This window comes from Cornus florida, unplaced genomic scaffold (genome assembly GCF_030987335.1).
Source record: "Cornus florida cultivar Cherokee Brave unplaced genomic scaffold, ASM3098733v1 CherokeeBrave_3.0.0_Hap2_Chr03, whole genome shotgun sequence".
In the NCBI taxonomy this organism is placed as follows: domain Eukaryota; kingdom Viridiplantae; phylum Streptophyta; class Magnoliopsida; order Cornales; family Cornaceae; genus Cornus; species Cornus florida.
In genome coordinates, this window is record NW_026775573.1 from 379,627 (window position 1) to 396,268 (window position 16,642).

Sequence of the window (16,642 nt, forward strand, 5' to 3'; positions counted from 1 at the left end):
CTTGATTCATCACATAGAGACAAGTTTTATGCAAAAATAAAAATATGATGTATCATTCAATTAATGGATTGAATACTTATATCAAAGGTCTGAGTAAACCTTTAAAACTTTCCTCTAAAGTGAATATTCTCACTTATTGTAGATCCCTTAGCAAGATGCCTTCTCCTTGGATCTCCATCTTCTTGGTAATTATTTTGCCTTTAGGAATCACTCATAAGCCTCCATGAATTACCTTGGAAAACTAGGCTTGTGGGAGCCTCTATTAGATGAGACCATAAACCCTAATTTTCTAGAGAGAGAAAAGTTATTCCTTTTTCCTTCTCATAAAAATCACCACCTAAAATATACATAGACCATGTATATTTATAGGCAACATAAAAATAAAGAAAAGGAAACAACAAATCCTTCTCCATCTCTAATTCATATATCTCAAATCTAATATAATTCCAATATCAAGTTGGGCTATGAGTGAGAATCCATTGGGCCTATTATTTTATTGGCTACAGTGAATTAATAATTGGCCCGGTCCATGGACCCAATTCAATTAATTCATAAATTAATTCTTACTCCACTAAAAGAAATTAATTGAACTCCAATTAAATAATAAATAACCTCTGAGTCAATATTGCACTTTGACCCCTCTATGCATAATTAGTTATCGGATAAATATAGCCATCAATCCGACTACTTAATTAATATATTTATTTTGGTACCTTTGATTATTTCTGGCTCGATCACAATAAAACATTTGTTTGACAAAAATAATAATTTAAATAAATAAATATATAATAAATCATTTTGTCTAAAAACACACGAAGGCCTTCGAATTTACTTTGTGATCAACCATAATCAATACAAAATAAATACAAGTAGCAATGATGCAAATATTGAAAATATAACCCTTTAACTATTAATTACATAACTACCCAAAGTGTCGGTTTAAGGATCCCGAAGAATCCGCCGAACAAATCAAAGTAATTATTAATTAATAAAAGAGTCTATACTTTTCTCATGCTTAAGAGTCAAATGCCATGACGGTGATAGGGAGTAATTGCATACGACGGCTCTCGCAATATATCTCAACCTAACGCGGATCCAGTTCAAGTCTTAATTAATTATGAGTCCATCCATAATTACCGACTATGAACAATTTATAATTACTATTTATATATCATGCATTGATTGTCATCACATACATATATATAAATATTTCTTGTAATTAAATGGACACTATCAATTTCATAGTGAATCGAAACATAATACATTGAATTCACCAATTATATAAATCATAAATATTTCAGATATGTCAGGAACATATGTCACTACAATCCAGATAGGAATTTGCTATGCCAGGGCATATAAATCCCAACAGCAGCACCATTGGCCTCAGGGGAGCTGAAAAATTTATGTTTCTCATATATATTCTTCTTTAAACACCCAACATCGACATTCACTGCTTTAACAATTACCTGGGCATCACCCAACAATGGCCACATATGAGTAGCTAGCTAGCTATATTATTATTTGTTTGTTTATTTTATTGTATGTTGACTTGTGCAGTCGTCCTGATTAATTTTGCAGAAAAATTAGTCCAATTTGGGAAAATAACATATTGTTGTAAATTTGTATTGATTGACATTTTCTTCTATGGTTGCTTCATGCTTGTGATTATAGTATATACATATTCTATTTATTTTATTTTAAATATTTATTTCGAAAATTGTGACACACAATAACATCTAAAATAGAGCGAAGATGGTATATGCACACACATGTAATATAAAAGAGCTTAGTGGGTAGCCAAGTGTGTGATGGCTTTGACATTTCCCTTTTATTATATGGGAAGTATAGTTCTTGTTGACAACTTAGCTGTACATCGTTTGATACACGTTTTCGTACGCGTGGTGCAAGAGCTACTAAATTCTTTCCTACATGCCTTTTAGTTGGAATTTTTGTTCCTTATTTTGTGGACCGTAAAAATGTTTAAAAAATAGTGGTCTAAATTCAAACTATTAATTTAATATTTTTACATATTACGTACTGTAGCAACTGGTAATAGATTTGTTAATCCTTTCGGGAATGTGCAAGAATCGAATGGTTGCTTAGTTTGTAATTTTGAAAATAATATTCTCTAATAATTAATTACTATAAAGGTAATTTATAAATTGACCAAATAATATAATTTAATCTGATATTTATTTACTTAATTATTTTTTATTTATTTACTTTATATTCACTTATTTTTTTCATGATTTCATCCATGTAATTGAACAAATCATTTCCATGTAAAAAGTGTTATTTTTCTTTTGGTTTCTTACCATCTTAAAAAAATAATAATAAATAAAAAAAAATCTTAATAATAAGAGTGAGTAAACTTTCCAAAAGTTATTCCCTATACTTCTTCATCCACATAGTATGTAATTTTTGAATAGTAGGTGGTGGAATTAAAACAATTTTTGAGTAGTAGGTGGTGGAATCAAAATAGTATATGATGAGATGATAAATGCATTTCTCTCAAATTAAATGACTTAAATATCCTTTATAATTAAATTATTGTGAATTGAATAGATGGCAATGATGTCCTTTCACATTAAAAGCGTCATATTTTTAGGTTTTTAACTTGAGTACATCAATTACAACAATTTCATTTCAAAAAGTTACTTTGTGGTATTTCGTGTTCTCAAAGTAAGGAATTTTTTTTCGGATTTTAAAAAGAAATTATGTTGTTTTTTAATTGTCAATTTTAGTGTACTTCCCTTGCAGTACCATAATTCAATTAAGAAAAAGAAAGAAATTGGACTAAGGAAACATGACAAATTATTAATTATTTTTCTTAAAATAATTAACTGTTATAATGGCCGCTAAAGATCAAGTGCACTGAGAGTTTTTGAGCTGCTTAATTTTTCCATCTTCTATTCAAATTCAAAAGCCATTTTTTTTTTTTTTTTTTTTTTTCGGGAATTTTTCTTTACTACTTCATCTACTTGCTTGAGGGAGAGACATAGAAAATAAATAAATAAATAAATTGTCTAAAGAATAATATGTTAAGGAGTAATTGCTTTCGAAAAATGCCCTCATATAATTGCTTGAACGAACATCAGTTAAAAACACCCTTTGAGATTGTTGAAGGAAGTTTTTTGCCAAAAATATTCGTAAGAGAATTTTTCGCAGTTGGTTAATGGTCGAGCAATTTTTTACAATTCGCCATTTTTTATAACATTATCAAATTGATTTATTAAACAAGTTCATTAATTACATAATACTGCTTCTTTTCCATAATAGATGTCCCTTATGGGGAGTAGAACTTTTTAAGGGGACATGTAATTATTGCATTGTCCCCTTTAAAAATTATAAAGATACCCTTTCAAGTTAATATATATATATATATATATATATATATATATATATATATATATATCTTTTCATAAATTTTTTTTTAAATTTTAAGGGTAATTTATGAAAGATATATATATATATATATATATATATATATATATATATATATATATAATCAAGTTTGAATTTTTTTTAAAATTTTAAGGGTAATTTATGAAAAGATGTGAAATATGTTGTTTAAACTTGGTAAATGGACAAGTATTATGGAACAATCCAAAAAGAAAAGATAGACAACTATTATGGGACGGAGGAAGTAGTCATTTACCTTTTAAGAATGATAAATTAAAAAAATTCACTCAAATAAAAAAATATTAGAAATTCACTATCATTAAATAAAAAGTTGAATTCCCAAACATACATGTTATTATTATTAGGGCAAAGTACAGAAAACCCCCCCTCAACTTGTAACATTTTCTAGTAAACCCCCTGTCTATTTTTTTTACCAAAGAACCCCCCTCAACTTGTATCAATTTTCCAATAAATCTCCCTTATCTAATTTTTTTACCAAAGAACTCTCCTCAACTATCTGAAGGAGGTAAAATAGTTGATAATTGAACCAAAATGCTCTTTTATTTAAATATTAATTCTCCCGAACTTCAAAAATTCATATCTCACAAACCGTATATTTAAAAATTATAAATAATATATGCACGAAAAGCTTATAAAATAAGGATTCTAGAAATATTAGATTTGTACAACAAACCTTCATAACCAGATAAAAATTGGAAATTTAAAAATCTACTCCAACAATCTTATTTTGTTTTTAATAAATAAAATACTCGAGATCTTTACAAGAAAATTTTCAGAATTATTCATTTACATATGGAGCCGAATATATAAAAAATTAACCCCAACAGAGATCAATTTCATGAGATATCATATTTTGCGTCAAAGTATTTTCATTCTTTTATAGACTCGCCATTTAAAAAAATATAAAAATAAATATTCGGTCTCTATAGGGGCTAATTTTTTTATATGTCATGCTCCATATGAAAATGAATAACTTTGAAAATTTTCTTTCAAATAATCCGAGTATTTTATAAAAAATAAAATAAAATAAAATTATTGCAGTAGATTTTTAGATTGTCTATTTCTCTCTGGTTATGAAGTTTTATTAAATAAATCTTATATTTTTAGAATCTTTGTTTTATAAGCTTTTCGCGCATATATTACTTACAATATTTGGATGTACGATTTGTGATATATGAATTTTTGAAGTTCGAAAAAATTAAGATTTAAATAAAATGATATTTTAATTCAAATATTAACTCTTTTACTCCCTTTGGATAGTTGACTAGGGTTATTTGGTAAAAAATTGGACAATGAAGATTTCTTAAAAAGGACTACAAATAGAAAGGTTCTTTGCTAAAAAAAATTACAAGAAGGGGGTTTATTAAAAAAAATTACGAGTAGATGGGTTTTCTTTACTTTGCCCTCATTATTATTGTGCAGAGAATGGAACACGGAAACGGTAGACCTCAAAGTAGAAGTGGTCAATTTGGGGAAAAGATGATCTGATGAATCGAAAATGTTTGCAAAGCCAAAAGGAGGTAGTACTAACGTAGTAGTGGTCTCCTCCTACCAATAACATCCATTCGTTTTATGTTTGTCTTAGTCCAACTACGGTTGATTGACTGACGAACTCCTCCTGATTGTGTGTGTGTGTGTGTGTGTGTGTATAGTCCATTCACACAATCGATCGCTTAAATCAACACCGTCTACTCTACTATTTTATACCATATACAAACAATTTTTCTCGAATTTTCCAGGAAAATAAACTGAGGCAGCAGGAAGAGCTAGCATTTTCATCCTCGAATTTTCCGTCACCAATCCAACTTGGATTGCAATCTAACTGGGCAGACGACTCGGTGTTTGTTTGTTGATCATCCTCTCTGATTTTTTGATACACATACACCCCCCGACACACAGACAGACAGACAGACAGACTTGGTGGTTAAATTTTTCTCTCCTCAGGTCAGCTTTACTAAATTGGTCTTCTTTGCTGCTTTCCTTAACTTTATAATCCCAGGTGTTTTGTTTCAATATCTTCAATTTCATCAACAATTAATTATGCTGAAAACACCTCAACTTTTTTCACATCATATACTTATTATTTCTATTTCTCAACTATAAAATTTTGCCGTATCTTTTTGTATACTTCAATTCAACTCTGCTGCGTTAAATGATTATGGTGCTCACTTCAATCCTTCTTTTCTGGATGAATTCTTCGTTTTCTTGCCAACAACACTAGGAGGAACACAGCAAACCATGTTTGGTTCTAGTTTCCAATCTTAAACTTTTCATTTTTTAGATTACATGTATGAAAACTCCTCCACTCAATTTACCCCTGTTGACTTTAGGTTTTCGTCAAACTTGACGCTGCAAATGTAAAATTCAAAACCCTGTATTCTCTTCTTTTCTTTGCCTTTTCAGCTACCAAATGAAGCGCTGGTGGTTTCATGTGCTTCTTTTCATCTTACCGTCAATTAAGTGCACATGTGGGTAACTCGTGTAGGTGCTGATACAAACGCACACTAATTCGGGTTCAACTGCATTCAGCTGTGGAGTTGACGAGATCTGGTCACATGGGGCAGACCATCAAGCTTTCTATACCTCTTTAGCTGGGTAACAGGATAGTAATGGATGTCATTACTAGTACCTCATTTGCACCAGCTGCTGAAGTTCTATCACAGACCATAGAAATCATTATTGAGATTGTAACTACTGGCACTAGTGTTTCCATTGAGAAGAAGAGTTTTGCACAATTCACAGCTTACCTGGACAGGATCATCCCTCTCCTAAAAGAGTTGAACAAAAAAAATGTCACTAATTCTCAAGGCTTAAACAATGTTGTCGACATTCTTAATAGGGAGATCAAAGTTGGAAAGCAACTAATTATGGAATGCAGTAAGAGAAACAAAGTATATCTCTTTGTCAACTGCCGCTCAGTTGCTAAACGTTTACAGGAGTGTACAAGAGAGATTAGCCGGGCGCTAAGTCTCATTCCTTTGGCCTCGCTGGACATTTCATCGGGTTTAATCGAGGACATCAGCCAGCTATGTGAAAGTATGCATAATGCAGAGTTCAAGGCAGCTATAGAAGAGGAACAGATTTTGGAGAAGTTAGAATCAGGAATACAGGAGAGGAGTGTTGACCGCTCATATGCCAACAATTTGTTGATTTCCATTGCAGAGGCTGTTGGAATTTCAACTGAGCGCTCAGCATTAAAGAAAGAATTTGAAGAATTCAAGAGTGAGATCGAGAATGTTCGGCTGAAGAAGGACGAGGCAGAAGCTATACAAATGGAACAAATAATCATGTTGCTAGAAAAAGCAGATGCTACTTCATCTCTGAAAGAGAAAGAAGCTAAGTATTTCACTAAAAGGAATTCCTTGGGTAGTCAACCATTGGAACCCCTACAATCATTTTATTGCCCAATCACTAGGGAAGTTATGGTTGATCCTGTGGAGACTTCTTCAGGACACACATTTGAGAGAACTGCGATAGATAAGTGGTTTGCTGAGGGTAATTACTTGTGCCCCCTGACCATGATCCCTTTGGATACAACAATGCTACGGCCTAACAAGACTCTGCGCCAATCAATTGAAGAATGGAAGGATAGAAATACCATGATTACAATTGCTTCCTTGAAACCAAAACTCCAGTCAGTAGATGAGGAAGAAGTGCTTCATTGCCTGGGACAACTACAGGATCTCTGTGAACAAAGGGACCTACATCGAGAATGGGTAGTATTGGAGGACTACATACCTGTTCTTATTGAACTTCTTGCTGCCAAAAATCGAGACATAAGGAATCATGCTCTTGTCATCCTTTGCATCCTGGCAAAGCACGATGATGCTAAGGTACATCTTAGCATGTTAAATTTATGTCTTTTTTTCTTCTAGCCTTGAAACTTAACTACAAAGTTTGTTTTTCTCTTTCTGATATAATGCAAAACATTGTAAGTTCAATCTCTTACCAATTTGATTTTCTATATACTCCCATATTAGTGAAACACAGCTGTCATGTGTAGTCCTCTCAGGATGCCTTCAAATTAGTTATGAGAACCTTGAAATTGATGCGAGAAGAATACGTTCGAATGTGCATATGATATTTCTAATATAAGAACAAATCCTTAGGACTTGATTTGAATTTGATTTACATTCCTACGGAGTTAGTAGGTGAAATTTGATTTTTGGTGTCAATTAGATAGATCAAACTCAGGATGCCTAACCGATACTAAATGAAAACTCAATGAAATTTTCATTTTGTGATCAAACGGAAATCAGAGTCCAATAAAGAAGAAGTTCTAATTGTGTTCACTTGTGATCTTCCATACTGCTTACAAATCATACACTCTTGTTAATGAATCACTAAAATTAGCTCCATTTTCCTTAAATAAATTTGGTCATCTTTAACTGAAAAGATAGTTGGTGGTCTCAGATTTGTGCTTGCCTGTGATTGAAACATGTTGCAGGAAAGAATTGCAGAAGCTGATAATGCAATTGAATCTATTGTTCGCTTTCTTGGACGTCGTGTTGGAGAAAGGAAGTTAGCAGTGACATTGCTACTGGAACTGTCAAAAAGTGAGTCACTACGAGACTGCATTGGGAATGTTCAGGGTTGCATACTCCTCTTGGTGACTATGTCAAGCAGTGATGACATTCAAGCTGCCTCAGATGCCAAGGAGCTTTTGGAAAATCTGTCATTCTCTAATCAGAATATTGTCCACATGGCAAAGGCAAATTATTTTAAACATCTCCTGCAGCGTCTTTCTTCAGGTTCTTTCCTCTAATATGATGTCCTTTTAGGGTTTAGAAGAATTATTGATATCAGTATGTTATAGTGGCATTATAGCAATTGAATCATCATTTGAAACTCATTTAAATGCTAAAACTATGAGTAAAATAAGCCCACAGAATGTTGAAATATTGATAAATGCTTTAAATTTAACATATGGAGTAGCCTGGAAAGGACCCTGACATGTAGGGCCGCAAGTTAACTGAGTTGTTCATAATAGCTCGGGCTCGTTCATTAAGCAAATGAGCCAAGCTTGAGCTTGATTTCTAGGCTCATTTAGTAAATGAGCCGATCCTAAACAATATTGGGTTCGATTTGTGCAAGCTCATGAATATATTCATGAACATAGGGTTTGTGTCGTATAAATTCATGAACAAGTCGAAATGGTCTCGAACACGAGCTTAAATTGAGCCCAAATGACTTTCATTATTAAATGAGCCGAGCCTGAACTTTTCAAAATAATAATGAGCTGAGTCCGAGCTCAGCTTTTTGAGCTCGTCACGAACCTGAGTTGAGCCCACACATGAACGAGCCGAGCCCGAACAGACTCAAGCTCAGTTCGGCTGCTTCGGCATGGTTCATTTGCAGCCCTATGAGATTTTGCTCTCAAGTCCTAACTTTCTTCTCATATTGGAACTCCTTTTAGTGGGAACCCGATAATAATGTATATGGACTGAGTTGTAGAAAGATGTAACTCAGGAACTTCTTTTCAGTAAGAGGTTAAGATGAAAATAACCAAAAAGGTTGAATCCAGTGGCATTCTGCTGAAATAATTAGACATATGCGTCTTACAGAATCACAAGGAGCCTAATTTCTCGAGTTTGTAGGCCTTGTTGATACAAGGGGAAAGATTAAAATGACATGAAAAAAGGCAACGTGGAATGATGCAATCAATGAAAAGAGTTTAGTTTAGTGGAGCGATGGCCCTGCAAAGATGCAATCAATGAAAAGAGTTTAGTTAGTTTGAGCTCTTTATAAGGGTACTGATGTTAAACACTGGGCCAAAGAGGCAATCAATGCAAAGAGTTTAGTTAGTTTGAGACTCTTTATAAGGATACTGATGTTAAGCATTTCTTCTTGCAACTGTCTGCTTCACTCTGCTATTTAAATTTCTACTTTGTGTGTGTATCTATACACATTCTCATTGGTAAACTGTCTTTCTAAATGCACTGACCAATTAATAAGAGGAGCTATAGTATGACATGAATACTATAGCTTAGTTTTATTTCCTTTTTTTTTTCTTTTCTTCTTCTTTTTCCTTATATTTTATGCCTTCAATTGGAATATCAGTGTAAATTGTTTGTCTCGCCCAAAATTCTGATTTACGTGAAAGAATAATGGACTAGCGCTGATGATTAAAATACACTTTGTGAGAGATTTCCTCATAATGCAGTAATAACTTAAAGAGAAGATGCATAATGCGCTTGTTCCAAATGCCACGACTCTCATATTCGCTTCTTAATCTTTCACTGAGACCTTGTTTGATAACTTCATCATTTCATGTAACTTCCTCTCGCAATAGAGAAATGACTTTATCTCTGCAAAGAAGAAAATTTATAAATAAGTTTTCAACAAAATTAGAGTGGGATGGATGAAATGGAGAAGTGTTTCTGAAAGAAAGAGAAAGGAGATGACTACTTGACCAAATTACTCATCCAACCATAGTGCAAGAAGATTACTGACTCTTACCTTTCTCCTTCTTTCTCTTACTTGCACAAATTGTTTTTTGGAGTCATTTGGAATTCATCCTAGGATTTTTTATTGACACCTAGAATCTTAGCTTCTTTAGCGAAGATTGCAGTAATATCTGGTTGAATACTGATACTCTTGATAATTATTCTATTCGTGGTTGATTTCTTTTCAAAATTCAAGTCTAAATCCTTGTGGAATTAATTGTTATTCACACCAAACAATAGATTCTTTCATCAATACATTATTACTCGGTACTGATATGGAGAAACAAATTTTCCTACATTGCAACTTTTGTTATATTGTTTTGCCAAATCTTTAACAATGCATGAGCTGATTGATTTATTGAAGGTCAAATTCATCCTCAATGTTACATCATTCATGGAATGTTATTGAAATCGTATGTAATAAATTTGAATCGATTTCATAGAAGAACAACATTTATAATGATAATGTAAAAGGGGTATACTAATATATTTACTTCTTATCTGTTGGAGATGGTTGAGATATAGGTATACAAATGCTGATGTCTACATCTAAACACTTCTAAATCATCTGTGATAATTTGCATCTAATGTCCGGCTGATTGTTTAACTTATTATCAAATAAATTATATAACCCGTGAACACTGGGCTATCTGTTTCTGCAGGACAAGATGACATAAAAATGATCATGGCATCAACTTTGGCAGAAATGGAGTTGACTGATCACAATAAATCATCGCTGCTCGAAGATGGTGTACTAGGTTCACTTCTTGACCTGCTTTCACATGATGATATTGAGATGAAGAAAGTAGTAGTTAAAGCTCTTCAGAACCTCTCAAGCTTACCAAAGAATGGTCGGAAGATGATAAGAGATGGTGCTGCAGGGCCATTACTCGACCTTCTTTACCGTCACACATCATCACCACTACGTGAACAGGTTGCTGCCACAATTATGCATCTTGCTATATCAACTGTAACACGAGATTCCAATGAGCCACAGGTGTTGCTGTTGGAATCTGATGATGATATTTATAGACTTTTCTCCTTGATTAACCTAACTGGGCCTACTGTACAACAAAGCATTCTTCGAGCTTTTCATGCCATGTGCCTATCTCCTTCTGCTACTATTATCAAGACCAAGTTAGCACAGGTACATACCTTTGTGAGGAAGATATTTCCTTTTTTATGAAAATTTGACATCCTCTTTATGGATAGACAACATAGAAACTGTTGCCACAAACAAGTAGGGTATATATTGTGAAACAATGGTCATTTTGCTCAAATTACCTTCTTGTGTCCAAAAACAATGTGTTCAGATGTAGAAGTGGAAATGATTTCTCATGTAACCACAAAAAATAATAATAATAATAATAATAATAATAATAATAAATAAATAAATAAATAAATAAACGAAAAGGTAAAGAGTGCCTAGTTTCTCAAAAACTTGCAAAATGGTGTCGAGAAATCTCGTTGGTAAAGAGGTCCTACTTTTAAGAAGGATATATGCAATTCAATATATCTGTCAATAAAAGCCTGGAACCTAAGAAAATAGCTAGATGTTAATTCCATTTGTGACAGAAGCACCCTTAAAAGCATTTTAGTATCAGTTGGTCTTTATATATATATATATATATATATATATTCTTTCTTCCCCCTTGCCCTTTCTAACGTCTTTGCATGTGGGGGTGCCTATGAAGAGAGTACTGATTCCTTTTTCCTTCCGTATTTTGTTTCCTGCGGACTAGAAAATTATAACCTGTTATGGCCTTCCTTTATGACCTTTAAGCATTTAGATTCTAATTTTTACAATCCTCTCACGCTTTTGCTTATTTGTTTTCATCACTACCAATGTGATCTTTATTATCAGTTGGATTGTTACTTACTCTTGGTGATTTGTTGCATTTACAGTGCTCAGCCGTGCAAGTATTGGTACAGTTATGCGAGCTCGATAACCCTAATATAAGGGCAAATGCCATTAAGCTGTTCTGCTGCTTGACAGAAGATGGTGATGAAGCCACCATCTTAGAGCATGTTCGTCAGAAGTCAATTGAGACCATACTCCAGATCATTAAAACTTCTAATGATGAGGAAGAAATTGTTTCAGCAATGGGTATAATCTCTAACCTTCCTGAAGACTCCCAGCTCACTCAATGGCTACTAGATGCAGGGGGTCTTCAGACCATTTCCAATTTTATTTCCAATGGCAAGAATAACAGTCCTCATAACAAACAGTTAATAGAGAATGCTGTTGGAGCTGTATGCCGTTTTACAGTTCCAACAAACCTGCAAGCACAGAAGAAAGCAGCTGAGGCTGGTGTTATTCTTGTGTTGGTACAGTTGCTAGACTTTGGAACTAGCTTGACAAAAAGACGAGCAGCCATTTCACTTGCTCAATTTTCAAAGAATTCCCTTGGGCTTAGTCGGCCGATTACAAAGCATCAGAAATTCTGGTGCTTTTCAGCTGCACCAGAAATGGTGTGCCCAGTTCATCGGGGAATCTGTACGGTGGAATCATCATTTTGCCTTGTGGAGGCTGGTGGAGTGGAACCTCTTGTGAGAGTTCTTGGGGAACCAGACCCCGAAGCATGTGAAGCTTCTTTAGATGCACTGTTGACTTTGATTGAAGGTGAAAGACTGCAAAGCGGTAGTAAGGTGCTTGATGAAGCAAAAGCCATACCTTCGATAATAAAATTACTTAGCGCCCCTTCCCCCAGATTGCAAGAGAAAGTTCTGAGTTCTTTAGAGCGAATTTTTCGACAGGTGGAGTTCAAATACAAATATGGAGCCTCAGCTCATATGCCTTTAATTGACCTGACTCAGAGGGGAAATACTAGTACAAAATCTTTGGCAGCCAGGATACTTGCTCACTTGAATGTCCTTCATGAGCAGTCCTCTTATTTCTGAAGGTTTTTTTAGTGTTTCATAGCTCTCATCATGTGAATGTAACTCCCTCTAATCAGTTTTCAGGAGGTTGTTCTCTGCTTGCTCATAGAACTCCCCCCGGGATTCTTTATTATGCAAGCGTCATGGATTTGTGTAGGAATTCAGATCATCCATTATACCAGGCGTAAAGCATCGTCCCTCTTGCATGTTTAGCAGGACAGAACATCTTTCTCCTTTCATCTTCGAGTTGGCTCAGCAGCAATTTGCTGCAAAAGCAAGACTAGTGGTGGTTATACTTGGATCATACTCATGGTTAAATATATGGGGAGCATGCATGCCACATGTGATGGATGTGAAGTGGTGCTTGTGGTGGTTGCTCACCACCGCATGACAGTATAACCATAATATGGATCGAATTCAATTTGTCATTTGTATAGTACGTACGTGAAGAAAGCAAAGGGCTGCTGAAGTGTAAGGAGAGATCTTCCATGGCTTGTATTATTAGCACTGAAGGATCAGTTGTTTCAGTAATAGAAGCTTGACGTGTCTGTGAATGCAGTGTAAGGAGATGAGAAATCAATGAAAGCCACCATTGGGATTGGACAGACTGATGCTGCAGACTAGATTCTTTAGAATTAAGTATATTATTTTCTGTGATTGATGATATAGATAGCTAGCTAGTAGCTTATTCGATTCGGTTGCATCTCTGGAAAATTAGTTTTAAAGAGTGAAAATAAAAGACCAAGTCTGAGTTCAGTTCTCTCAAACTTCTGATCAAAATTACATGCAAGCACGTGAGTTTACGTGCGCTTAAGAGTTGCATGCATATATATATATATATATATATATGTTCGTGTGTGCTTGAGAGAGTGAGAAAGAGGCAGTTAAATGATGATAGAAAACGTGGTCAACCCAAATGCGTTTAAATGTCTATCTAACCATTAAAATCTGTAAAATTTGTCAGGGTACAAGTTGTAACTGACATTTACTTGGGCCTGTTTGGCATATGTTTTATTTTAGACGTTTTGTTTTTGGCTAAAACAGAAATGTTTTTGCAATAAGAGTCGTTTTGGAAAAAAATTGGAAACACGTTCAGGAACGATGTTTTACTGTGGAAATGTCGGAAACAGAAACATGCACAGTTATAGTTTTGGGCCATGAAGAGTTGTCAAAACAAGAAAAAAAACATATTTTTGGTATTTTGGTTTTGGGTTATTGTTCACGAAGTGTTTTAGCACTGTGTAAAATAAAATTAGACTGCACCAAAGATGTTTTTATTGTCAAAATCGACATTGTAACAGTCCAAAAATAAAAACAGCAGAAACAAAACGCATGTCAAACGAGACCTTAGCGATCAATCGCATGTCAAACGAGACCTTAGCGATCAATTAGAATATTTGACATACGAATTTTGACTAATGGTGTTTAGAAGTGACCGAATCCACTTCTTTACACCTTGGAGTAGTAAATATTTATTTTTTTGAATAATGATGCGGAGCAAAATATTCTTTAGCCAAAATGTTCTGCTAAGTAGTTTAGGATACATTATCCCACTATAGAAGCATAGACAAAAACCCAAAATGTTCTGCTAAGTAGTTTAGGATACATCATCCCACTATAGAAGCATAGACAAAAACAGTTTGACTAAGTTGGTTTTTACGAGGGTGTTTTGCGTGAGTGCCATTACTTTTTGTTTTTTTATGGGTTCAATTAGAATGAAGCGGGGGATAACTCTTTTTCTGAGTTGGTAACTACAGTAATAAATAGTAATATACATGGAAAATACCCCTAAGAAATAGATGTGTCCATGCCCAGTTCAGAGCCACACCATAGGTCATAACCCTAAGAAGACACATTTTAGTAAGTGGTGAACTACTTTATTACTCCTTAAAAAATACTATGAGATTGATTCCAATATATATATATATATGATGTGTAGTAGAGCTTAGCTTATCAGCTATTTGGTTGGTGAGCTAATTATAGATATTGTCACATCATCCATCACATAGGGTCAAATTTTGTTATGAACCAACTGAAGCAAATACATGCCTACACCCTCAGAAATGGCACAGACTTCTCCCGGTTCCTCATTGTCAAACTGCTTGAAATCCCCAACATCCCGTATGCCCACGCACTGTTCGATCTTATTCCTAGCCCAGCTTTCTATCTATATAACAAGCTCATTAAAGCATACTCTTCTCATGGCCCTTACCATCACTGTTTGTCCCTCTTCAATCAAATGTGCCTCCAAGGTTTCTCCCCAAACCAACACACCTTCACTTACCTCTTCTCTGCTTGTGCTTCCCTTTCCTCCCCGCGCAACGCTCAAATGCTCCACACCCATTTTATCAAATCTTTTTTCCAATTTGACATGTATGCTTTAACAACTTTGGTTGACATGTATGCTAAACTGGGTTTGTTGGCATGGGCTCGCCAACAATTTAATGAAATGAGAAGAAGAGATGTGCCCACCTGGAATTCGATGATTGCGGGGCATGCTAGGTGTGGGGATATGGAGGGAGCATTAGAATTGTTCGGTTTGATGCCTAGGAGGAATGTGATTTCATGGACAACAATGATATCTGGATATTCACAGAATGGGCAGTACGGAAAGGCACTTGAGATGTTTATGGTTATGGAGAAACAGAAAGGAGTGAAGCCAAATCAAGTGACAATAGCTAGTGTTCTTCCAGCCTGTGCAAACACTGGGGCATTGGAAGTTGGGCAGAGGATTGAATGGTATGCAAGGGTAAATGGATACTTCAAAGATATGATTGTATGCAATGCTATACTGGAAATGTACTCCAGGTGTGGTTTGATCGATATGGCAAAGCGAGTGTTTGATGAGATTGGTAGCAGGAGAGATGTGTGGTCTTGGAATTCAATGATCATGGGTTTGGCTATCCATGGAAAATGCAACGAGGCTCTTCAACTTTTCCATGAAATGCTGGTGAGTGAGTTTGTCTGTCTGTCTCTCTATGGCTGATGATGCTACTTACCCATTATTATTATTATTATTATTATTATTGTGATTATAATAACTTCTTGTTGGGTTGCTTCCCACTAACATAAACCATAAACATGGTTCGTGTCTTTATGTTGTTGACTGTTAATAATAACCAGAGAGAAGGAATGGCACCTGATGATGTCACTTTCGTGGGGGTTTTGTTGGCATGCACTCATGGAGGCAAGGTTGAAGAAGGCCGCAAACTATTCGAATCAATGGAACACAAGTTCTCGATCACTGCCAAAAAAGAACACTATGGTTGCATGGTCGATCTCCTAGGCCGTGCTGGAGAATTGCATGATGCTTATGAGCTCATACAAAGTATGCCTATGAAACCAGATGCTGTAGTATGGGGAGCTATGCTGGGAGCATGCAGTTTCTCTGGCAATGTTGAGCTGGCTGAAAGAGCGGCAGAGTATCTCTTTGAGCTTGAGCCATGGAATCCAGGAAACTACGTAATTCTTTCCAATATATATGCAAAAGCAGGCCAATGGGATGGAGTTGCGAGGCTAAGGATGCTGATGAAGGGCTGCCAGATAACCAAGGCTGCAGGATATAGTTTTATCGAAGAGGGAGGCCAAATTCACAAGTTCATCGTAGAAGATAGGTCGCATCCAAGATCTCACGAGATATATGCGTTACTGGATGAAATTTCCATTAGGTTGAAGCTTCATGGAAATCCATCTCATTTAGATTATGCCGTTGAACAATTGTGCATAGTCAACTAGATTCTATTGTTTCTATTTATTGAACCGTAATCTCTCTACATTATTTAAATTACAACACAATATATCTAAAATTGACAGATATTTAAACATAAATATGTAGCTTGATGTTTGCATGATAAAAGGAATGAGACAATGCATCAAGCCCGAGCCGGTGC

The 16,642-nt window shown here is 34.9% G+C and overlaps 2 protein-coding genes across 4 annotated transcripts; both read left to right on the forward strand.

Annotated features, from left to right (window-relative positions):
• Positions 1-4,834: 4,834 nt before the first annotated feature.
• LOC132298877 (U-box domain-containing protein 44-like) lies at positions 4,835-13,515 on the forward strand. Of its 3 annotated transcripts, XM_059795214.1 has the most exons (6): positions 4,835-4,946; positions 5,166-5,370; positions 5,830-7,259; positions 7,874-8,177; positions 10,535-11,019; positions 11,778-13,515. In XM_059795214.1, the coding sequence occupies exons 3-6, from the start codon at positions 6,036-6,038 to the stop codon at positions 12,771-12,773; spliced, it is 3,009 nt and encodes a 1,002-aa protein (XP_059651197.1). In that variant the 5' UTR covers positions 4,835-4,946; positions 5,166-5,370; positions 5,830-6,035; the 3' UTR covers positions 12,774-13,515. The 3 variants fall into 3 exon arrangements, with proteins under 3 accessions (XP_059651197.1, XP_059651196.1, XP_059651198.1); XM_059795213.1 differs by having other exon boundaries at positions 4,835-5,370; XM_059795215.1 differs by having other exon boundaries at positions 4,835-5,370; positions 5,912-7,259.
• A 775-nt stretch (positions 13,516-14,290) lies between these two features.
• On the forward strand, positions 14,291-16,580 carry LOC132298879 (pentatricopeptide repeat-containing protein At5g08510). Its single transcript, XM_059795219.1, has 2 exons — positions 14,291-15,702; positions 15,876-16,580. The coding sequence occupies exons 1-2, from the start codon at positions 14,776-14,778 to the stop codon at positions 16,485-16,487; spliced, it is 1,539 nt and encodes a 512-aa protein (XP_059651202.1). The 5' UTR covers positions 14,291-14,775; the 3' UTR covers positions 16,488-16,580.
• Positions 16,581-16,642: the final 62 nt, after the last annotated feature.

Bases quoted from the DNA above. Each gene is read 5' to 3' on its own strand.
- LOC132298879 (XM_059795219.1), top strand. From the start codon at position 14,776: ATGAACCAACTGAAGCAAATACATGCCTACACCCTCAGAAATGGCACA. The intron at 15,703-15,875 runs GTGAGTGAGTTT...AATAATAACCAG, and splicing joins AACTTTTCCATGAAATGCTG to AGAGAAGGAATGGCACCTGA.
- LOC132298877 (XM_059795213.1), top strand. From the start codon at position 6,036: ATGGATGTCATTACTAGTACCTCATTTGCACCAGCTGCTGAAGTTCTA. The intron at 8,178-10,534 runs GTTCTTTCCTCT...CTGTTTCTGCAG, and splicing joins CCTGCAGCGTCTTTCTTCAG to GACAAGATGACATAAAAATG. The intron at 11,020-11,777 runs GTACATACCTTT...TTGCATTTACAG, and splicing joins TCAAGACCAAGTTAGCACAG to TGCTCAGCCGTGCAAGTATT.